Source organism: Vipera ursinii (genome assembly GCF_947247035.1).
Source record: "Vipera ursinii genome assembly, chromosome: 6".
NCBI lineage: Eukaryota > Metazoa > Chordata > Lepidosauria > Squamata > Viperidae > Vipera > Vipera ursinii.
The window spans coordinates 66,573,703-66,599,586 of record NC_139515.1 but is presented as its reverse complement, the minus strand read 5'-3'; the positions used below and the strand labels follow the sequence as shown (position 1 = coordinate 66,599,586).

Genomic DNA, 25,884 nt, shown 5'->3' with positions numbered 1-25,884 from the left:
ATGATTGCACTGGTACAATGATAAAACATGGCCTGATGCAAGGAGAGAGTGAAGATGTCTGTGAGAACAGTGGCCAGCTAGTCAGCACACTCCTTAAATACTTGCCCAGGGATATTATCAGGACCTGCAGTTTTCTGAGTGTTGACTTTCCGCAGGACCTTCTGAACAGCAGTTATATCAAACTTGAGCACCTGCTCATCAGGAAGGGGAACAGCCTTCCTTGCTGGAACATTGTTTGGCCTCAAACCATCCCAAAAACATATTTAGCTTGTTTAGAGAGCCTGTGTCACCCTTACATGTCAGGGAAGCTTCCTTATAATCAGTAATTACCTGAATACATTGCCACATATGTCTCGGGTCCATAGGATCTTGACAGAAATTCTGCACTTTCTGAATATAGGCCCACTTTGCTGATTTTATAGCGTGCCTCAACTCAGCTCTTGCTATTCTAAGTGCTGCCGCATAACTTGATTTGAAAGCTGTGTTTCTCACCTTCAACATTGTGTGGACCTTCAGTGACATCCAAGGTTTCTCATTTGCTCACATGATAATAGACTTAAGAACGCTGACATCCTCCATACACTTTTGGATATAAGCAGACATAGTAGAAGCGTACTCGTTCACATCAGTATGTTGTCCTTTCATCTATTCAATTGTGGGTCATGGCCTAAATATTGCTTCAATTTTAGAGATGGAATCAATTGCAGGGTTACATGTATGTCAAATAGCTGGAGGTCATTCTTAGTCACAGATGTTCTTTCATTTTCAGGCGGGAATTTACAATCTTTTTTTTTACAAAGGTTAAGTGAATTACTGCAATTAATGAATCACAGTCATTAAGTGAATTTCCACACTGACTTTGCCTCTTGGAAGTTTGCTGTAAAGGTCACAAATGGTGATCATATGACTCTATGACTATCATAAATACATGTCGGTTGACCAGCACTCAAATTTTGATCCTATGACCATGGGAGATACTGCAATGGTTATAAGTGCAAGAACCTGTTGTAAGTCACTTTTTTCAGTGCCATTGTAACTTCAAATAGTTGTTAAATGAATGGTCGTAACTTGAAGATTATCTGTATAGCCATCAAATGATAGTGACGAATGTCAAAACATCTATTTAAAAAGTCAGTCCATTTAAGCAATTCAGAATACGGTATGTTTCTCAACATTTTTGTTATTTAATCATGCATCTGGTAATCCTGTATGCTCTTAGGTCCTAAGAAGCATAGAAATAATCAGCTTGTCGTTTCACAAGCTAGACTATTATGAAAGTGCCTTTTCTTGGCCCAAAGAAATATTTACACATTTGCCTTTTTTCTTAAAATAAATACTTTAATTCCAAAACACAGAGGTTGCATGTGCAATGCCTGAGAGAGAATTTGAAAATACTAACAGATTATTTCAGAAACAGTAATAGTGATATTAAACAAACTTTTGAGATTTTGAAATGTGATGTGATTATATTAACAAATTATTTGGAAGTTTATAAATGGTCAATGTTTTGTTTTTCTCCACTCTTATTTTAAATGATAAGTCATGATCTTCTTTAAATCATCTAGAGAAAACTGCTTACAGAGTGCTAAGTATTCCACAGTAATTCTTCCATTTGATGAAACATCTGATTCCTTAATATTTGTAATTTAGATCAGTGGAAATCAGTATATATCCCTGGGAAGTTAAAAACAGCAACAGAAAGAAATAGTTTATCATCTCCAATTACACTTAAATAGTTTCATTGTTTGTTTTTTATGTTGCTAATGCGCTAATTGCACTGTATTGCTGACTGTATTTTGCAACATTTTATTATCATTGTTTTCTTGTGGATTTGTGACTCACAATTTTAACTTACCTCTATTTTGCTGACAGGACTTTAGTTGTTAGGCAGTCTAAAATATTGTTTAAAATGTGAAACCTGTAGAACTAAATTTCATATATTGTATAATTTAAGATTCTGAGACATTCTGAAACAGAATGGGTTTACAAGATAACACATTAATAATTTAAAATTAAATCAATTTTTAGGACACTTCACTGCTGACTTGAAAGTTGCTATTTTTCATCAAGAAAACTTCAGGCAAAAAGCCTAGCGTGAAAGAGCTAAATGAGATGTCTAATTCTGCCCTTTTAAACTGAGATTGAGATTGTGGTTTCTTTTACAGGTGTTAATTAACATAGCAGTCCTGAAACAGTTGTATTATTTTAACTTGGAATGGCTGCTGAGATTATTTTCTTTATATTCAATAGGGTTGTGCTTCACAAAGCAATCTAACACAATGCTCGAGGTTCCCTGCTAAAATGCTAAGTCCACTTAGACCCCCATTTCAAGGGTCTCCTCATATTGAGTGACCATGCACCAAAGTCACTCAGCTCATACTGCCTCCACAGAGACAGAGAATTAGGTACAATTCACACAATCAAATTAACGTGCAGAAAATGAAGGTGCTGCATAAATGTTATGGGATGGAGAAGCACATCATTCTAATAAGCCCTCTGGTTTTTAATTATACCAATGTTTATCTACTGATGCTAGATTTTGAGCCAATGTCTGATTATTTCATTAAAAACAAGGCGGGTTGCAGTTTGTTGTCATTTGAGTTGGGGCTGAAGTTCTGAACATTCCCAAACATATCTTCTCAGTAGCTTAAACTGTTATGAGTTTCATCAGCAAGGACACCATCATTTTGCATTTAAAAATAGCAGGAAACAAAGAGGAGGTTCTGCAAAGAAAACTGAATTCTACCTTGTTAACTTCAGTGACAGCTTCAGAAAAAACAAGTTTGGCCATTGAGGGTAACTGGAATCCTCTCTTCAGTGCAGCTTAAGGTAACAAACAAACAAAATGGCATTAAAAGGAAAATACACAGTAAACAGATGCAATATGGATGCTTCTTAGTAACACAAGCTCTGGAAAATTTGAAGCCTAGGAATGAATAATAATTATAAAGCAGCATAGTATAACTGAGTTATAGACTACAATATGGAATGCCCAAGTTCAAGTCAACTCTTAGCCATTAGGATCAGTCATTTCCTCTCAGCCTAATTTACCTCACAGAGTGATTCTGGGGAAAATAAGAGAAGGAGCTGGTTTACAGGGTTGCACAAAATAAGGGTGGGATTTAAATCTAACATCTGTCTGTCTGTCTGTCTCCATAGGTTTCTGGATAAAAGATTGGATATACAGTAACAAAATCTCAGTTGATGTGTGTTTCTGCTATATATAACATACCTTTCTATAAGACCTAGGATCTTGGTAATCCTTAGGAAATATTTGTTCACTTAAATTACGACATAAGAACCATAATGGTGAGGAAAGTTTTTATAATTCTTACCACTGATTGGTGGAATTACTGTATTTTGCAAGGAGTAAGATAACAAGTTCTTCAAATGTTGGACCTATATAATAGAAAGCTATATTTAACATTACTCCCAGAAAATAGATACATATTTAGGCAAAGTCTGACCTTTACTAGTTTGCTTCATTTAGGTTCTCCTCTGAGTTGATTCTATTTTTAAATTTTGTCCAATCATATTTCAAACAGCATTATTTTACAAATACTTAAGATTCTCAATTCTGACTATCTCCCACTTGACAAATTTACTTCTACAAGAATACATACTGCCCATTGACCGGAAAAACAATAAAAATCACCCACTTGATTAATATAAAACTTCACCAAAGCCCTCTCTTCTTGTCGCTATCTATTCTTGTCCCTGGTAATTCCTCTCGCTTCTAGCATTTATTCAGACTCAACTTGGAAATAAAGGGGAATTTCCTGACAGTAAGAACAATTAATCAGTGGAACCGCTTGCCTCCTGGAGTTGTGTATGCTCCATTGCTGGAATTTTCAAGAAATGTTTGGACAACCATTTGTCCAGGATAGTATAAAGACTCCTTCCTTGGGCAGAAGACTAGAATGGACTCCAAGCCTTATGATTCTATAGCTATCTAGTTATAAATTGCTGTGGAGTCAAGAGCAAATATATTGAGTTGTATTTTATTATAAGAGGTATACAAATAGGTAAAAAAATCTGAGCATAAGAATGTAGTTTCTATGATTATCCTTTATTCTCCTTTGATTTTCTTTTCAATAAACCTATGTTTAAATTATAGATTTAGGGTAATGAAGTGGGATGGATTGCTTTTCTCTTTAAATGATCACTGCTTACTATATAGGTCTTGATTGCTTGGAAATGTTGTGTAGCTGTGTCTGTATAGCTAAGTGGACATAGGTGGAAATAGGTCAGATTGCCCCTTCATTCACACAATCTATGGGAAAACTCTGTTTTTAACTGCTGGTTCAAGCTCAGAATTAAAACTCATTGCCTTGTATTTTCACAATTCATTGCTTTGTATTTTCACAACAAGGAGTATTCTAATACATGTTTCTATTATTATTATTGTCATTTTTCATTTACCTGGAAAGAGCCAATGCTTGAATAAGTCAGAGACAGATATAATCTAAAATAAAATATAGGAATATAATAATTTGGTATTGTAAGTCTTAACATTTTAGTGTGAATTATTACAGCTGGAAGGGGACACCCATTCTAAAACAGGAATCCAATTAAATTAAAATGAGCTCACCAGGGCCGCATATAAATTTTTTATTATTATTATTATTATTATTATTATTATTATTATTATTATTATTATTGATGATGATGATGATGATGATGTACCCAGGTTTTGCTTGAACATATCTGGTGAAGAGAAGCCTACAACCTCCCTAGATAAATTACAGAAAGCAGTTGGGAGAGTAATCAACTTCCTTTATCATAAGATGTAGCAATACTACTAATGTGGATTAGTGTACGTAAGATAGTATTCTTGATGCAATTCATTATCTTCAGCACTAGGAATAGTGTATCATTAAAGAAGAGATATTTCAGAAAATGAGTGAGAAGGTTTTCTTGGGTGCGTGTCCTGCTTCTACTTATCAAGATTCACCTGATCAGCTACTCTGGAAACAGAATGATATAAAATATTTCCCTAATGTACTCAGAACAGCACATAGGGAGGTTCAAGGCACTACTTTACATGGAAAATTTCCTTATGGCACAGAATATTTAAGGAGCATTCCTGTAATCAATGAGTATTTACAAATGCACAACTAGAGCACAGGAAAGAGAGAGGAAAATATGAAGAAGAAAAAAAAGTTACAGTATTGGAAGAAAAGGCAGAGGGCCAGTAATTCAACAACGCATTGATGAACCTTGTTTCTAGCTATTTATAGATGAGTTGGAAAAAGTCATTAAAATGTCCCTGAGAAAGAATTTATTTGGTATAATAAACTTCTCTCTGTGTACCAAGAAGTCTCTGGGCTGTTTTCTTTCTCTTTTTTGTGTGAATAATATCTTGCTTTACAATCTGTTCATTCATTTTTCCCATGAAAATCAAAGCTAGACTTCCTTCTTTTAGCATCTAGTTCATTATTATTATATTCATAAAGACTGTCTGCTGGAAAAATCAAATCTACCATGTTTCTTTTCACGTTGTGTAAATGACAGCAACAGCAATCCCAAGTGAGAAATTTGGAAAGTAATTATTATTTTCAATTGTAATCATGGTCTGAGTCTCTTGATTACCTCTGGAGCTGCAATAAGACAATTAGCTTTTGTTTAGCTATTACTGCATTGGCTTTCAGACCTATAGACTACAAAGAGAAAAAAAAGCATTAATAGATGGTCAAAATATCATTTGTGTATATTTGGGCTAAAATTAGAGTGTTCTATTCATGTATTCAAAAGAGAAGTTATTTTTTCTTGTTCCTGATCTTTTATTCAATAGAAGAGAATTTTTTATGTTGTACTTCATCAATATATCCTCTCCAAATTGTTTCCAATAGGTAATTTAAGATCTTTGTAACCTGAGGTGGTGCCTGAATATCTTTGTTTTCCTATTCATTTTTCACCATTTTCTTTTTTGTGTGTGTTCCATCCAATAGATTGTAATGCTGGGGAACAGGCTGACTTATTTGCTGTTAATCTTATGTAAAAGCTCTGGGTGTTTCTTTAGGTAAAGAGCAAAGTTACATTATTAAAATTTTTAAAAATGACATTTTTACCTCTCATTTGGCTTAAGAGATGGACAGAACATTTAAACCATTTGGTTATGAGCAACTTCATTAATTTCAGTTCTTAAATAGACTACAATCTTAGCACCAATTACAAATGTGAATGCCAACAAGTTTTGAATAATGAGCATGGACATAATGGTGTGTATATTAAAAACCCTGTTGAGGAGGGAGTCCTTTCAGTGAATGATGTAGTCTTTCTTCCCAAGCCAGGAAAAACACTGTCCTAACTAACAAATCAAGGACAGACTAATAACAATAGAGAATACTCCATGGTTCCATTATCTATGACAATCATATCAGAGAGACAAGTTCATAGACTTGTACTTTGCTTCAAAAGCAAATATTGCTTCCTTTGTAAAAGAGAGTCCTAAAGAAGGAATTCAATTAGCCAGTCTTAAAAATACTGCCAGCAGATTAGCATTATTAGATTTGCCTTTTTTATAATACAGTATAAAGTTAGAAAACATCCTGGAAGGTATTTCCAGGAGAGGTATGGAGAACCGAAGACAACTCCGTGAAATCAGACCCAACAAATCTGACTGGCAAGACACCAAGGCAGTAGTAAGTCTGGATATGGAGAAAACATTTAAAACAAGGAAACAGCATAAAAACAAAAACAGAATAAAATGTCAGAAATGACAAAAATGGATGGGAACCAAGTAAACAAGAGCTTTAATCACTTTTGCCAATGGCTGAGCACATTACATCAAATTATTACATAGCTGTGATTTTCATTGGCTGGCCTTTGATCATCTCTATAATAAATGGCCGGGAAGTAATTATTCTATAATTACTTACTGCATTCACGGCAAAGATAGGCTTCATCACTGAGTTTGACAGCAGAGCAGATACTACTACAAAACAAGGAATCTCTATAGTGAAACTGCTATTTTTCAACCTTAAAACTGGGGCTGCAGTAACCATTAATTTCATTCTCACTGGATGTGATTTGGTATAATGTTGCATAATCTGCATAAATAAAAAAGTAGTCTTAATTATTTGGCCCAAATCTACATTGTTATGTATCTTTGCTCTAAAGCCATGGTGGCAAACCTATGGCACGCGTGCCACAGGTGGCATGCAAAGCTCTCTCTGTGCGCATGCGCACCGTTGCCCCAGTCCTAGGCCTTCAGCTTGGTTTTATAAAACCTTTTCGCTTTAGGTCTCCGCCACCATGTGCAAAAAACAAAAAAAGGTTCAATCAATCAATTTCAACTTCTAACAGGGAAAAAAAAGATCTCACAAAGTTGGAATTGATTAATTGAACTTTTTAGTCCCAGTCTGCCATTACCACTGCAGCCAGGCCCACCCAATGGGCCACACCCACCCAGCACCCGATGATACATTAGTGGGTTTTGGGTTGCAGTTTGGGCACTCGGTCTCTAAAAGGTTTACCATCACTGCTCTAAAGCAACATATTTATGTGATTAATCTCATGCATATTTACTTGGACGTATAATCCCACTGTCCAGTGAGATTTATGTTCTGATAAATTTGTTTAGAAATGTTAAGTGTATTTATTTCAAAGCTGGAATTAGCAATATGAGGAGTAATAAAATTCTTATATTTCTGCATATTATTTACACATTATGTGCATGTTGTCATTCAAAATTTACAAAATTTCTATGTCTCACATGTGCTCCTGCCATACTTTGGTGCGAGCAACTAATTTACAGACTAGATACAAAACTGGAAAAATAAAGAATCAGATCTCATATTTGTTTGCATGGGTTGAGATTCTGATCTTAGTGAAGCTGGATTAATATTTCCCTTCATTATTCAGTCAAATCATTAATTTCCCTGCAGGAGGAAATGGACAAATATAAACATGAATTCCTTGCCGTTACATGTTGTTTGATTCTTTCTTGAACACATTTTCTGCAGATTAAAAAAGACAATCTTTCCTATAATCATAGAAGACATACTTTATTAAAAGTAAATGCTAAAAACTGTTGGAGATCAATCAGTACTTATCCAATGTTCATGCATATAAACTTACGATTGTTTTAGTTTTTTAAAAAGCTGGTGCTTACTTGAGGAATGATTCTGCTTAAAGTATCTGTGGTTAAATTAAAGTATGAAGAATGCTGCAAAATGAAAGAAATATATGAGTTTCCTAATCATCTTTTAAATGAAGGCCAACTTAGATCCCTTCCTTTGATTATCCTTATGGAGTATTGTGTGCATAGGAGCAGAAATGTTCATGTCTCTCTCCACACATTTATTTTTCAAATTTATATCCTACCTTTCCTTCAGAAACTTAAGATGGCCTACATAGTGCTTCCAACTCCCATTCTGCCCCCCAATAATTCTGTGAGACTGAACAGTGACAATGACACTTCTTAGTTGAAATGGAATGAGTGACTGGATGGATGAGGAAGATGCAAACCTGAATTTGTATTGTGCTTTGTAGCCCCTTTTATAAAAAGTATCTTGAACCTAGGGAGACCAGATAATGTACAAAATTTAGGATAAGTCAATCGCTTGTTAATCATCTATTAACTTGGTTTGAGATGAAAGTTATTCTGCAAAGTGTTAACAACATAACAGGGAGTTGGAATATAAACTATTGCTTTCCTAATTGCTGTTCATATATGAACAGCAACAATATGAACACAAGTTTAAATTACAGACATTTGCAGCCTTTTTAATATCCAAATCAGCTGCTTTGCTTGAGTTAGTAGTTACGTTGATCTGAACCCACATATATTTTTAAGATCACTTAGGACTTTTCATAAGTTCAGGCTCATTCACAAAATATGTAACACTGCTAATAATGCTACTGATGCTATTGATAATTACCTGTTCAGAAAAAGTTATCTTTGACACTTTAGTAGTGTAATAAGTTAATGAAATAGAATTTAGCAAAGATTCAGAAATTCCACTGAAGAGCATATAGTTGTTCTTTTCTGGAAGAGTGAAGGGAACTGCCACAAAGGGAGACTCTGTATGATTACTTGAAAAATACACAGAAACCTGAAAAATATATTTATAGAAATTTATTTATAGGACAAAACAGGTATTCCATGATCACTCAATGGGCTTCATTTATAAGGATACCCCCTTCTCTGAAAAAATGTTCATGACTGCTCATGCATTTCTTTGCCATTCTAGCTAAAAGTCTCCCACTAGTGAGTGAGGTAATTTTAACTGAAAAATGCAGCTCCAAAGATCTACCTCCATTTATGCAGCTACATATTTTTATAATGGACTCGCAGGGAGAAGGGGAATGGCTTTTTAAAAAATCAGTTGCCCCTTATGGCCTCCATTTCTGATATTTGAAAGAAATGCTCCCATTTAATACATTGAATGTTTTCCACTTTCTCTCGTGCAACTCTGAATCAAAAGTGCAGAACAAAGTTCAAGCTCATTCACAGTGTTTTGTCAGCATCTAGGACAGAGTAAAAAACCTACACTAGAAATTTAATTTAGAAATACAATATACTGTATGCATCAAATATTACACTTATTATTGATGGAAAATCATTTATGGACTTTTTGTGAAAAAATGACCTTGGATTTATGGAATGGAAGCTTAGAAATGGTAATTTATTGAAAAAGATATTTTGATGTAACTTTAGAGAGAGGGTAAAATATAAATGCATTTATAATGGCTGTCAAAAAAGGAAACCTTTTCTTTTTAATTTCTATTCTTATTTTTGTTCTTATTCATTATTCTTTATTTTCTTTGTTTCTTTTATAATATTTTTATAGTATTGTATTTTTTTAATATTTTCAATAAAAATATATTTAAAAAGACAGACAATATTTGCAAGTGCTGAATGCACAATTGCAATATCTTGTTTAGCTCTGAGTTTTGATTTATTTCACTTCTGACTTTCAGATTTTTCCAATTTTCTATTCTTATTCTGTGCTTTTCCTATAATTCCTTTCATCCCTCATGCATGGCTGGGTGTTATGGAGTTTGTAATTACACATACTAAAATGGTCAAGGAAGGCAGATTTAAGTTCAATTTTAACTGCTTTTACTTTTTGTTATTAATTGGTGTCCCATCCCAATGAGGTATGTGTTAGATTGCTTGTATTTATGAAAAAAATCTAAGAATTAAACAAGTAAGCTAAAATAAAATAAATATAAAATAAATAAATAAATGAAATACAGGAATTAAACTGTTTATCTGCATTTTCTAAAAATGGACGAACATTTTGAATCAGAGAATCTAACAGTTTTATCAATTTAATAGTGTAATAATAACATACAATTATGTTTATAAGTTTAATACATTTATAAAATAAATAAACAATGTTTTAGGTTTTTGAAGATTTCTATATTTATATTTTATATTTATTATATATATTATATTTATATTTATTATATTCTAGATGATTGTTAAAGCAAAAATAGCCTATTAAACTACAATTTCAAATAGTATAACAACCAACAGGATTACCTTAAAATCCAGATCAACATAGGATTTAAAGACTTCAGGAGGTGTAATAAGTGAATACTTTACTTGGATAAAGGGGTTAATCCAGAATACACCTGCAACATTATTGAAAAAAGGAAATTGAGATCTCTCAAACTTTCTCTTCTTCAAGATCTCAGATACTCTCCCCTCCATACCATTTGTAAGGTAGGGTAGGCTGTAAAGCAATGACCATCTCAAACTTATCCAGTAAATCTCACACACAGCAGGAATTTCAAGGATTTTCCTTTCTAAATCCAACAACATTGTCATTAATCTTATAGATGACAAGCTAATCAAGTGAAGAGTTTTGAAACAACTGGTGCACAAGAGTTGAAACAGATAAAAATGTTAGCAGCATGACAAGTGACATGTCTTGTTTGCTCATGAACAATGCCTATTGCCTATTAGGCACAGATAATATTGAAATTAACAGATCTCCTGATAACACTTATAGTTTAGTTTAAGAGGAAAAAAAGATTTTATTCTTTGTTTATCCTTCCTAGTCCACCTCCCGAAGATGAGTAGATTGGCCACAGTTGTAAAAAATGAAAACTGCCACGAAATACTTTGATAAAAGATGCAAGATACTAGAAAGAGATTACAAATCTCTAGTCTGTATTTGCTATTATTCTTGATTAGTTAGCTATGCCATGGTAGAAAACAGTGTGTCATATATCCAGTCTTCTTTTTATAATAACCCAATCAAAATGCACCTTCCACAGAAGGAACCGCAATAATGTAAATACAAAAATAAAATAATCAACAATATAAATGAAATAAATCACATTCCCATTTAAGAAAGGGAGAAATTCTCCATGCTACAAGTGAGTTTAGCACAAGTTTAATAATGTACTTTTACTATAACAAACCAAATCTAAGTTCTGCATTTGGGGTTTCTTTACTCTAAAGTGAAATGGTGATAGGATTTCCTTAGAGCAGGGGTCTTCAAACTTGGCCCTTTTATGACTTGTGGACTTCAACTCCCAGAATTCCTCAGCCAGGCAAACTGGCTGAGGAATTCTGGGAGTTGAAGTCCACAAGTCATAAAAGGAAGGGCCAAGTTTGAAGACCCCTGCCTTAGAGTGATGGTACTACTGGATGCCATAACAGCAATTTGAAAACTATAGAAATGTAACAGGAAAGGAACCCTCATGCAGTTGGTAGAAATGGGCCTCTATTTGTTAATATTTTATTAATATTGAAATATATTTCCAGTAATATCACACTGAGATTTTCAGTCAATAGCTGTCTTTCAAACAGTTGTTTTCATGAGGTCTTTCATGTACAAATCGAGAAGAGGTAAGATAGAAATATGAATTTTTTTTTGGAAAGGAAGTCGTCAGCTGGCAGAAACACATAATTAATTAAACACATAATTAAAAAATCACTGAGCATATGGATAACAAATATAATTCCACACTTTTGAAAAACTATCCTACTATACTGAGTATAGAAAGCTGTGCTGTTTTAAGCCCCCTTTCCTTAACTCAGTATCCGTGTAAGTATCAATATAAATAATATTTATAAATATAAATTGTGTCAGAATGGCTTTCATTTTCAACTTCACAATTCTTAGATTTTAAAGATTTTGCACGTTGCTCAAATGTTGTTAGTTTACAGTACAGTAAGTCCATCAGCAAAATATATACGGTAAATGTTATTAAATTAAATTAAATTAAATTAATGTTATTAAATTAAATTAATGTTATTAAATTAAATTAAATTAAATTAAATTAAAATATAGATAGTTTGTCATAGACTCACTCTTTAGTCCTTTAAGTACTTCAGCCTCCTTTTGGATTCTTAATACGACATTTAGGCAGAGCTGTGAAAAAAATATGTACATACATAAGATTTTTTATTTTCGTCAGGGGTAGGAAAGAGTCAACTAAGAAAAAGAATGTATTGTTCTTTGGAGGCAAATTTATAATCCAGTCAAGTTTCCTTCAGAAAGCCAAACAACTTACTTGGCTTTCCAATCTTGTACGTATAACCTTTTCCAAATGTTGAACAAAAGCATTATAATACCACCTGGAGATTAAAAAACAGAATGTATGTTAATTACTTCATAATTTAATTTGTTAGATCATGGAAATAAGCAGCCATATGCAACAGTTGAATGCTCATTGACAGTTCACTGGTATGAAGCTTAATAATTACAATACTGCCTCGTGGCATGCTACTTTTTGGAGAAGTTTTAAAATGATTGTGTTCTCCATTTGGCTTCCACTTTTGAGACACAAGATGGAAAATTGAGCTATTTACCTGAATGTTACAAATCCCATTTGATTTGATGGGGCATAATTCACAACAGACAAACATAGGACTGTGTGTAAATGACTGGATGTTTCTAATACATGGAAGCCTTTAATGTATACAATTTTTAACCAGGTATATATATCTATATATTTATTACAGTGACCTGAGTGAACCTGAAGTTTATCAGTCTTTGATGTATATCAGGTTTCATATACAACATACCAAATTCTGCTACAATTTATGTTATCTACATAATTTGCAACATCATAAAAATAACAAAATTCCAACCGAGATATAGAGGAGCAACAACAAGTTCTGCAACCCACTAGGAGAAATATCGAACCTCACAACAACTGTGTTTATATGGGAAGCTTAGATGATATTGACCCAGCTCCATTGTCAAGTTGACATCTGGCATTTCTACCATCTAGCCAATCAACCAAGTCAGACCACGTTGCTTCTGAGAACCTCATACAGTTGATGACCTGGAACATAGCTGGCTGGAAAAGGATGGTTGATAGTGGACTAATGAGCTTTCTTTCTAGATTTGACGTAATAGCCTTTCAAGAAGCCTGGCTAACTGAAGTGGATGAACCAGTACAATTGCCAGGCTTTCAGGGATGGGCCTCCCCAGCCCTAAAAACAAAGAACAAAGGGAGACCCTCTGGTGGGCTATGCATTCTTATAAAGGAAGAGTTGCAATGGCAGGGAGAGAAATTTAATAAAAAAAATAACAAAATTCCAACAATCTTCAATATATCAAAAATTCATTAAAAACAGAATCCATTAGTTCCTTATAATTAGATATCATTAAATAATATATTTCTTGAATTTACCTTCCTTCACTATTAAGCTGGACTTCAATATTACCAGTGCTCAATTGGCAGTTTTGAACAGACACCAGCAAATCTCCTCTGTTATTTTGTGCCACAATCATATCTGTCGTAACAGACAATCCTAAAATGGATATTTCAACTTCTCCCTGATAGTCACTACACAGGGAAAAATGAGAAGACATATCAATAGTTAAACTCAGTAACAAATTCAGTTTAAAACGTATTTTTGTGTTTCAATTCTTTGTTTAATTTTTAATTTAAATACCTTTTAGATTAAAGTAGCTAATCTAATGCTTATTTTAATTGCAGGTAACAGAATAAATAGCCTGCCCTTAGATGTACAAAATTGTACTTACATCAGCCAGTTGCTCAAGGTCCAGTGTGTAGTAAATGTCACAGAAACATTTGTAATTAATAGTTTAATACCATTCCCAGGCATCAGGATCATAGAAGAATTATATATTGAAATAGACATGATTTGAATCCTATGAAGAGAGAATCTTGACATATGATATTGCAAAGTGAAATGAAACAATCTATTTCATGTAAAGTTAACTCAGAATAAAGTTCTTCGAAGTGTCTTATGAAATTAAAATAACTGTAATATAAATTATGCATTTATAGAAAAAATGTAAACAGCAGCAGTTAACTCAAATAAACAAATAAATTTTATATCAAGAAGCTGAAGTGTATTGCCACAAAATTCAGAAACTACAGATAAGATAATATATACATAGCACAGATAGGCAAATACCTTGATACTGTGTAGTCAACTATGCCAAAGAAGTATTTCTCAGTACCAATCTCATCTGGAAATATTCTTGTTTTTAGTTCTTGTTCAAGGAGCTTCATTCCAATTTCTTTTGCTAAAAGGAATACATGGTGTTCAGTTTCATCATCTGTTGGTCTATTTATTATTTACTTGAATTCATAAGCCACCCAACCAAATATTCTTGTGAGCATGTTTGGAGCTAGAAAATTAGGGACAGATTTCTTAGTAATGTCTCTAATTCCTCATATCCTGTTTCTTACTTATCTTGGAATATTACCAAGAAAGAAGGCTATTCTGTCAACTGTGCAGAAAGGGAGGAGAAAATAATGAGGACTTAAAATTTGCAAATGAAGTTCTGGAGCAAAGGAAGATAAGGAGGATTTTATTTATATCAATACGTGTGTTCCCGGGAATGCTTATTGTATTTCATTTTCAGAAAGTTAGGAAGGACTTGTGTAGAAATACAATCTAATTTCTATTTTATAGATATGAGATTCCTTAAGCATGTTCACAGACAGCATTTTAGGCACATGTATGCTGCAGACTCAAGTTACTTAAATTCTCTGAGGTGACCATTCCAATTTTCATGATGTTTCGAGGAAATCCATAGCGTTATGTAAAAGTTTTGAAGTATATTGAAATATAGCTGCAAAATAAAAATAAACCAACTTACCATAATTCAATCCTTTTTGTGTAATTCTTACTCTGACTTCAGGGTTAGCTTCAATTTGAAAAAGAAATAAACTTAAAAGAATGAAAACCCACCAAAATTTCATCTTCCTTACTCGCCTTTTGTTGAGTGTTACCTGTTAAAACATATTGTAAACTTATTTACAATAAGCCTTGGTGGAGCAGTGGGCTAATGCCTCCTTAAGTAACACCAGCTGCCTGCAATTAGTGCAGGTTCGCATCCCACCAGGCTCAAGGTTGACTCAGCCTTCCATCCTTCCGAGGTAGGTAAAATGAGGACCCAGATTGTTGGGGGCAATTAAGCTGACTTTGTAATAATGCCGCTTGGGAGGGGTGTGAAAGCCCTAATAAGCAGGCATATACATAGAATGAAGGCTACTGCTAAGTTTGTAAAGCCGCCCTGAGTCTTCGGAGAAGGGCGGGATATAAATGGAATTAAAATAAAATAAAAAAAAAATAAACTTCTATGCTAGCCCATTTCACCAAGGTGACTCTAAGTTACAGCTGATGTTAGCAAATGTTCAATTTGTGAAAACCGAAATTGGACTACCGTAGTTTCCGGCGTATAAGACTACTTTTTAACCCATGAAAATCTTCTCAAAAGTCAGGGGTCATCTTATGCCGGGTGCTGAAAATTTAGGGACAGGGCTGGCTGGAAAACCTGGAGCGGATCTCCCATTTAGTCTGCGCAGGGAAAGCGGGGCCAATTGGAGAAGAAGCTGCAGTCTGTGATTTTTTACAGGCTGGGGTCTGGGCGTCTTTCCTTCTAAAGTTGAAGAGCAGCTATAGTATATCCCAACTTGAAAAGCAGGTGGGGAAGGCAGCAGCCAGAGCAGCGGCTTAGCTCTAAGGACACATTTGACTCAGGAACTGGGCGGGCTGGCTGGAAACCCTGGAGCGGATCTCCCATTTGGTCTTTTTTTTTAAAATCCCATTTATATCCTGCCCTTCTCCGAAGACTCAGGGTGGCTTACAATTTAAAACACAAATCAATGTGCTCAGCAATAGCCTTCATTCTGTGTATATGCCTGTTTATTAGGGCTTTCACCCCCCCCAAGCAGCATTATTACAAAGTCAGCTTATTGCCCCCAACAATCTGGGTCCTCATTTTACCTACCTTGGAAGGATGGAAAGCTGAGTCAACCTTGAGCCTGGTGGGATGCGAACCTGCACTAATTGCAGGCAGCTGATGTTATTTAAGGCTCTGCCTTAAATTCACTTTAGAGTGAATTAGGAAAAGTGAAAAAGTGAATTAGGAAAATAGGGAACGGTTGCTGGAATTGGGTATGTGTAGCTTAACGAAGAGAAGGGTGAGGGGTGACATGATAGCAGTGATCCAATATCTCAGGGGCTGCCACAAAGCAGAGGGAGCCAAGCTATTCTCCAAAGCACCTGAAAGCAGGACAAGAAGCAATGGATAGAAACTAGTCAAGGAGAGAAGCAACCTAGAACTAAGGAGAAACTTCCTGACAGTTAGAACAATTAACCAGTGGAACAACCTGCCTCCAGAAGTGGTGAATACTCCAACACTGGAAGTTTTTAAGAAGAGACTGGACAGCCATTTGTCTGAAATGGTATAGGGTTTCCTGCCTTAGCAGGGGGTTGGACTAGATGACCTCCAAGGTCCCCTCCAACTACTTCTTCTTCTTCTTCTTCTTCTTCTTCTTCTTCTTCTTCTTCTTCTTCTTCTTCTTCTTCTTCTTCTTCTTATTATTATTATTATTATTATTATTATTATTATTATTATTATTATTATTATTATAGTTTAATCTACTTGCACTGTTTTATGTTTACATGTTTGATGACAAACAGCCTTATGTTTATAAGTGACAGTTTTCCTACTAAGCACCTGCATGTCATAAGCATTTGAATTAAAATTACCATATTAAAATCAAATCTGATGTTTTTTAATTTTTATTTGGTGTGCGTTGGAAGAGGGGTAGTCTTATACGGCGAGTATAGCCCAAACCCTATAATTTAACAGGAAATGTAGGGGGTTGTCTTATACGCCCAGTCGTCTTATACGCCGGAAAATACAGTATTGTTTAAATGGCAATTCTATGGCTTCATATTTATTTGCTCTTCCATTTATTTGCTTAATCTCCATTAAATTCATACTTCTGAATAAAAACATTTTCTCTCAATTTTCTGGTACTTGTCATAATATTATAAATAAATGAAATGATATCTATCTTCCAAAAAAGTATCTATTAATGAAATACATTAATAATAAGTTACCAAGAGTAATGCTTACCTGTGATTATTTAAATATAGTTTACCAAAACCAGTTTTCTGGGTTTGCAAAATATTGAATCTTGGCTGCTTTCACACAATCTCATGAGTGAAAATATGGAAAATTAGTTGCTGGCTTAGTAAGTAGCTCCAAACACCCCCTAGATGGTTGTCCTATGGACATATATGGTGGAGTATGTTTCCTTGAGTAAAGTTGGGACTAAACTCTGCCAATCCAAGAGCTACAAAAATTTCTTAGTAAATCATGTCCAAAGGTTAGTTGACCTATCTATAAGCTATTAACAGCTTATAAAAGATCTATACAACTGGATGGAAAGTTATCTCCCATCCTTATGTTTCATGAAGTATTAATTTCATGATCCTAATTTCAGCTTCATGTTAAAAGTAAAATTTAAGGCAAAATTCATTAGTCAATAACAATTAAATATTTAGATCTAAAATTATTAGGAACATTTAGTGAGATTTCAAAATTCCATTATGAGTCTATCTTACACAATCTGCCATCTATTTAACAGCTGTAATATTTTTATCTGTATATTTTAAAAATATCTTCATTGTAAATATTTTCATAGAAAAAATAGAGTCCTATAGACATCATATTAATTTCAATACATTGATGCAGGCTTAGTCCTGAAATAAAAGAGATACTTTATCATGATTATCCCTGATTTCAGCAGGTCTCCTTGAAGGAAATTAAAGTCTGGTTTTAACTCCCTGATGCAAAGCAAATTAAGAACAGAAAAGAAAACCCAAAGAATGTATGGAGAATTAAAATCAAGGTACAGGATAATTGTAATAATCTTTAAAAAAAGATTTTCTAATCCTTACCTCTGAAGACTCCCAATGTTCTAAATATCAGAAGCAGGAATATAAAAAAGAATTTAGAGAGCAATTATTCTTTTCTGTGCATGATACTGCAAAATGTGAGAACTGTAGTAAGCAGAAGCAAACACTTCATTAATTTTTTAAAAAATGTTGGCCTGACTGCTTTTGTGTATGTGGTTTCATTGTTTCTGGTCCCGGATACACTCATTGTTTCTGGTCCCGGATACACAATACAGAATCCTGGAATGGTTACTTAGAAATGAGAACATGCCAACTACAGACCTATCAGCCTGACCTCAATACCTGGGAAGATTCTGGAAAAGATAATCAAACAACAAATCAGCGAACACCTTGATGCAAACAAAGTCATCACTAAAAGTCAACATGGGTTTGTCAAAAACAGATCATGCCAGACAAATCTTATTACATTCTTTGACCAAGTGACAAAACTAGTGGACCAGAGGAATGCTGTAGATATAATTTACTTGGACTTCAGTAAGGCATTTGATAAAGTAGATCACAACTTACTACTTGATAAGATAGAAAAATGTGGGTTAGATAGCATTACCACCAGATGGATTTGTAGCTGGCTGACAGGCCGTACTCAGCGTGTGGTCCTCAATGGAACCACATCTACATGGAAGGAAGTGTGTAGTGGGGTGCCCCAGGGCTCTGTTCTGGGCCCAGTGCCCTTCAATATCTTCATTAATGATTTGGATGAGGGGATAGATGGGGAACTCATCAAATTTGCAGACGACACCAAGCTGGCAGGAATAGCCAATACTCCAGAAGATAGGCTTAAGATACAGAAGGATCTGGAGAGACTCGAACACTGGGCATTATCTAACAAAATGAAATTCAATGGTGAAAAAAGTAAGGTTCTACACTTAGGCAGGAAAAATCAAATGCATAGGTATAGTATAGGTGGTACCTTGCTCAATAGTAGTAACTGTGAGAGGGATCTCGGAGTCTTAGTAGACAATCACTTCAATATGAGCCAGCAGTGTGCTGCAGCTGCCAAAAAAGCCAACACAGTGCTAGGCTGCATTAACAGAGGGATAGAATCAAGATCAGGTGAAGTACTAATACCACATTACAATGCTTTGGTAAGGCCACACCTGGAATACTGCATCCAGTTTTGGTCACCACAATGTAAAAAAGATGTTGAGACTCTAGAAAGGGTACAGAGAAGAGCAACAAAGATGATTAGGGGGCTGGAGGCTAAAACATATAGGGAACGGTTGCTGGAATTGGGTATGTGTAGTTTAACGAAGAGAAGGGTGAGGGGTGACATGATAGCAGTGTTCCAATATCTCAGGGGCTACCACAAAGAAGAGGGAGTCAAGCTATTCTCCAAAGCACCTGAAAGCAGGACAAGAAGCAACGGATGGAAACTATTCAAGGAGAGAAGCAACCTAGAACTAAGGAGAAACTTCCTGACAGTTAGAACAATTAACCAGTGGAAAAACCTGCCTCCAGAGGCGGTGAATGCTCCAACACTGGAGGTTTTTAAGAAGAGACTGGACAGCCATTTGCCTGAAATGGTATAAGGTTTCCTGTCTTAGCAGGGGGTTGGACTAGATGACCTCCAAGGTCCCTTCCAACTTTATTATTATTATTATTATTATTATTATTATTATTATTATTATTATTATTATTATTATTATTATTATCTAAACTGAAACTCTGTCTGAAGAAGCTGCTCAGAAATGCTGAAGTTTAAAAACTTCAGGAAGCCTTGCCCAGCCTCCAGTATTTGCAATCCTTGAAGACCTTCATGACTTGGGACCAGGTTATGTATGTATGTATGTATGTATGTATGTATGTATGTATGTATGTATGTATATTCTAACTTGGCCATCTAAAGTCACAGTTTTAATAATAATTTTTATTGCAGTTTCAAAATACAAAGATAAAGAACTAATACAGATGAAAAGAAATATAAAAAAGAAACAGTGAAAACTGCAGAGAGAAAAAGAAAAAGAGGAAGGGAAAAAGGGAGGAAAAATATATAAAATGAAATCAAAGAAAAAGTATAGAAAGAAATTACTTCCCGTTTCATGAAGACAAGTGAAAACATTTTCAATAACTTAATACCTTCTCTTTCAACCAAAACACTATCCCATATCTCAACTTTTATCTGTTAGCAATAAAACCTTGTATTCAGCAAAAGTCCATTAGAAGCTAGCAGAAAGAACACATCAGAGTAACTTCTCGTCAATCTCCTTTCAATTTCACTTTCTCTAAAAATGCAATGGAAATTCTCTTCTTTCCATACATTATCTATAAACAATTCTGTAAGGTCTTATGTTCAGACTTAATCCAGAAAAAAACATTAAAAGCTGCTTAAAAAAAGAATCATATATATTTTAACTTTGTTTGAGTAAGACAACTCTGTAAACCTTCCTTTCAAAGGTCTTGATTTTATTCTTTTTAATTGATGTCCCAAACGCTGATTTATCTCAGGGATTCCTTCATAAATATAGCACATTTATAAATCCAAATTGTTAAAGTCACTTTTCTGAGTTAGAATCTACATATCCAGGTCATTCTTGTGGTGCCCCTTTATTTGTGTGTCCTTTTTAACTATTAAACCTCGGCCGGTTTAACTTGTAAGTTCTTTATAAAGTCTTTGTCTGTACTTTAATTCTTGTATCATGTCAATTTTAAATCAATATCCAAAGCATCCAACAACTAATGTTTAGTTCTTTCTGATTGCCTCTAGTAACCAGCCTTCAAGGTCTCCTCTTACCATGTTTTTCTCTCATTTAATATATACCAGTAAGAGGTTTCTTAGAAGGGACGTTGTGGCTCAGTGGGTTAGGACGCTGAGCTTGTTGATCAGAAGATAGGCAGTTTGGCGGGTCGAATCCCAAGTGCCGCGTAACAGAGTGAGCGCCTGTTACTCGTCCCAGCTTCTGCCAACCTAGCAGTTCAAAAGCACATAAAAATGCAAGTGGAAAAATAGGGACCACTACGGTGGGAAGGTAACAGTGTTCCGTGCGCCTTTGGCGTCTAGTCATGCCGGCCACATGACCATGGAGACGTCCTCGGACAAGCACTCACTCTTCGGCTTTGAAACGGAGATGAGCACCGGCCCCTAGAGTCGGAAACGACTAGCACGCATGTGCGGGGGAACCTTTACCTTTACCTTACTAAGAGGTTTCTTACACTTAAGTCTCAAAATCTTCATATATTTTTAGCAATATTTTTTTTAAAAAATACAGGAAGTAGTTTTATATGTATTTCAAAATCTAATTTTGAGTCAACCTGGCTCCTTAGTCCATTTTACAGTTTTCTAAAATTTTCTAACCACTCTTTTGCCGCTTATCTCCAAATAAAAAGGTTTTTAAGTTTCAAACTTAAATTAAGCTTCTTTTGCTGAGGGCTGATGGAAAATCACTCAGTGTAATAAAACTTGTCTTTCTGAAGCTTCTTAATATCCAAAAGGCAATTTACAAGCCATTTGTAATAAAGGTTATGATGAGGGCAAGTTGCAAACCTAGTGGCCTGTTGAAGGCTCTGAACCAGTGCCTGGCAAAGCTGATTCTAATAAAGGAGAAGCTGGTTCTCCTGGCTCCTGGAGCGCTTAAACCTGGCAGAGACCGCTGTTCTATGATCTCATCACAGGGAGTTGTAAAGAGCACTCTGGGCGATCCTAAGTTCTCTCCTTAATCTGGAGAGCAGTTCCAGAAGTTGTTTCAATCACTGGCTCCGCTTTTCATCGTGGGTGCTTACTCCACTAAAAGAGAAATCATCTTCAGTTGTCATTGTTCCCCAGAAAAATAGAGTCGTATATGTGAGATGGAAATATAGTTTTTATAGAAAATATTACATTAGAAGTTCTTCAAAGTGAACTCTGCCACCCTGAGTCATTTGATTCCATAGCTGCATTCACGTTAGCAAACCATCATTGTTATCACAAAATGGTAAGCATAACAAGCCCACTCAATTAGATGCAGGTATTGCCAGATAATAAGGGATGCGGTGGCTCAGTGGGTTAGGACGCTGAGCTTGTCGATCAGAAGGTCGGCAGTTTGGTGGGTCGAATCCCGAGTGCCGCGTAACAGAGTGAGCGCCTGTTCCTCGTCCCAGCTTCTGCCAACCTAGCAGTTTGAAAGCACGTAAAAATGCAAGTAGAAAAATAGGGACTACTACGGTGGGAAGGTAACAGCGTTCCATGCGCCTTTGGTGTCTAGTCATGCCGGCCACATGACCACAGAGACATCCTCAGACAAGCACTGGCTCTTCGGCTTTGAAACGGAGATGAGAACCGGCCCCTAGAGTCAGAAACAATAGCATGCATGTGTGGGGGAACCTTTACCTTTTGATTGCCTGATATGAGTACATTAGGAAAAGTGTTAATTCTTCTACTCAGTTCTTCTTTAAGTGGATACCTTTTGTTTTCTAGTGGCAAAGAAGATAAATAACTGAGTAACTAAGACCTTAAAAGACTTTTATGCACGAGTAGCATAAAAGATATACGTGGCTTGTTGGGTTTTAGTGCATTGTATGAATGGAGGTAATTGTCCTTGCAACAAACAGCTCAGCATGGAGAATGATGTATAAATTTTCTAGTTTCAGAATGATAGCTATAAGAGAACCAAGACAAATCAATGTGTGTCTACTTCAGTGTAAATACCATTTGGATTTATGGTAATCCCACATAAGTGTGCATCAGATTGCCAATTAAACCAGCTTGGATTCTCTCTAGATTTTTTTTTTGCTAAAATCAGAATAAAATAGAAGTGTGCCAACTTACAGATAATATTTTAATGGTCAGCAGAGAATTGCTACATGTTCTAATTAATACTGCTTTTATTGTGTATTTGACTTGCTAGTTGTTTGAACTTCACTCTGTAGTCAGTGCCATGTTTGTCTGATGGGAAAAACAAACCCAGGTTTTCACATGTATTCAATATGTCCATCTCTTTTAGAAAGGGACGCGGTGGCTCAGTGGGTTAGGACGCTGAGCTTGTCGATCAGAAGGTCGGCAGTTTGGCAGGTCGAATCCCGAGTGCCGCGTAACAGAGTGAGCGCCTGTTACTCGTCCCAGCTTCTGCCAACCTAGCAGTTTGAAAGCACGTAAAAATGCAAGTAGAGAAATAGGGACCACTCCGGTGGGAAGGTAACAGCGTTCCGTGCGCCTTTGGCGTCTAGTCATGCCGGCCACATGACCACGGAGTCGTCCTCGGACAAGCGCTGGCTCTTCGGCTTTGAAACGGAGATGAGCACCGGCCCCTAGAGTTGGAAACGACTAGCACGCATGTGCGGGGGAACCTTTACCTTTACCTATCTCTTTTAGAATGGCAAGGGAACATTGTGTTACTTTCAGCAATTCCCTAAGGCAGGAGATTACTATTCCAGCCCTACCCTGCAGGTGGATGTCCATTTAATCATGTTCATTAAATATTGTCCAATATAATATTGAACTATACGGCAATGAACTGGAAATGCAGTAAAATCTAGGATACTGCATAAAAATACACATGTTCAATTTTGATTGTTTGATGGAACAGAGCTGAAAGGGATATCTTCTATTCCAAACCCCCCTGTTCAAGCAGGAGACCCTATACCATTTCAGACAGATGACTATCCAATCTTGTTTTAAAAACCTTCAGTGATGAAACATCTACAACTTCAGGATTAGAGCTAGGCCCGTGGTGGCAAACCTATGGCACGTGTGCCACAGGTGGCATGCAGAGCCCTCTCTGCGGGCACACATGCCGCCCCAGTCCTAGGCTTTCAGCTAGGTTTTATAAAACCTTTTCACTCTAGGCCTCCGCTGCCGTGTGCAAAAAAAAGTTTCAATCAATCAATTTCAACTTCTTGTGGGGAAAAAAAAAAGATCTCCCAAAGTTGGAATTGATTAAACTTTTTAGTCCCACCCAGTCTGCCATTACCACCGCAGCCATGACCACCCAATGGGCCACGCCCACCCGGCACCTGACGATACATAAGTGGGTGTTGGACTGCAGTTTGGGCCCTTGGTCTCTAAAAGGTTCGCTATCACTGAGCTAGGCTATTAATTTAGTAGGGATATGTTAACCTGTTACATGTTACATATTTCCAAACATTCAGAGGTTCATTAACATGTCAGGGGTTCACACGGTTTATTGGATAAGCTGTGCTAAAATATACAAACCATGGTTTACAAATTATAACTATAATGCTTAACATAATTAATAATAGTATATAATATTTCTGGACTAATGGACATACTTGCCCTTTAAATGGCATGTTGAGGGCTCACTTCAGAAAAATCATAGACAGGGCTAGAAGCAAAACTAAATTTGTTTTTATTTAAGTTAAAATTAACATTATTAATGATTCCTACTAAAACCAAGAAAACTATATGATGACATGAGAAATTATTCCAGTCAAAGTACTGCAGATAGAGACACCTAAATGAACAACTAGCATCAAACCATTTTGTGATAGTATCAGTTTCTAGTATTAATCCAGTCAATGGAATTTATAAATCACCTTTTAAAGATTAATCTACAGGCCATTATGCCTTCAAAAAACCATAATTAAAAGAAAGTATGCTTGGCACAAGATATAAATCCCTATTTTATATAAAAGAAATGTATATCTTTCTATTTGTGTGTGTGAATGTATGCATGTAAAGTGCTGGTGGTTAGGAACATAAGCCAACCTATTTGGCTCTGGAAGCCAAAAAGGGTCAGACCTCGTTAGCTTATGCATAGACCACCAGAACACACACACACACACACACACACACACACACACACGTAGGCTAAATTGTGAAGTGGAAAAAGCAACTCTAGATAAAGGAAAACACTTCCACGTTGCTTCCATTACAATAATCTACTGTTCCTCTCATTACAATAATCTCATTACAATAAACCGTGGGAGGCACGGTTTTTCAGTGGTTCTCCTCCTATCTCCTGGGACGTTCGCAGTCGGTGTTGGCAGGGGGGCAGAGGTCGACCTCGAGGCCTCTCGCTTGTGGAGTCCCTCAGGGGTCAGTCCTCTCGCCTCTCCTGTTCAACATCTACATGAAACCGCTGGGTGAGATCATTCGTGGTTTTGGAGTTGGGTATCATCAGTATGCTGATGATACCCAGCTTTTCACTTTGACCCCAAACCACCCCAGTGATGCCCTCGACGTGATGCCCCGCTGCCTGGAGGCAGTTCGGGTCCCAATGGGGAGGAACAGGCTTCAACTCAACCCTGACAAGACTGAGTGGCTGTGCGTACCGGCATCTCGGGATATTCAGGATATCCCATTTCTTTCTATGGGGGGTGAGTTATTACCCCCCCGTAGATAGGGCTCGCAACTTGGGAGTCCTCCTAGATTCACAGCTTTCTTTAGAAGACCATATAGTAGCTGTGACTAGGGGGGCCTTCGCCCAGGTCCGCCTGGTGCGCCAGTTGCGGCCCTATCTAGACCGGGATGCCTTACGTACGGTCACTCACGCGCTCGTGACCTCTCGGTTGGACTACTGCAACGCTCTCTACATGGGGCTGCCCTTGAAGACCACTCGGAGGCTCCAACTGGTACAGAATGCAGCCGCGAGAGTTGTGTTGGGAGTTTCCTGATACTCCCATGTTACACCTCTGCTCCGTGAGCTGCATTGGCTTCCAGTTGTCTTCCGGGTGAGATTCAAGGTGTTGGTAATGACCTACAAAGCCCTACATGGCATGGGTGCGGAATACCTTAGGGAGCACCTGCGGCCGGCATCAACTTCCCTCCGCCCAGTACGCTCCCA

At 36.3% G+C, this 25,884-nt stretch overlaps 1 protein-coding gene across 1 annotated transcript; it reads right to left on the bottom strand.

Moving 5' to 3' along the window:
• Positions 1-1,632: 1,632 nt before the first annotated feature.
• Positions 1,633-15,156, bottom strand: LOC310642253 (BPI fold-containing family C protein-like; the record flags this gene model as incomplete). The annotated part of the gene is made up of 15 exons (XM_083365825.1): positions 1,633-1,674; positions 2,747-2,823; positions 3,336-3,399; positions 4,423-4,465; positions 5,593-5,660; positions 6,882-7,052; positions 8,117-8,170; positions 8,886-9,059; positions 10,496-10,587; positions 12,278-12,338; positions 12,481-12,544; positions 13,609-13,764; positions 13,965-14,093; positions 14,363-14,474; positions 15,054-15,156. 15 exons carry the CDS (start codon positions 15,154-15,156, stop codon positions 1,633-1,635), a joined length of 1,410 nt encoding a protein of 469 aa, XP_083221951.1.
• Positions 15,157-25,884: the final 10,728 nt, after the last annotated feature.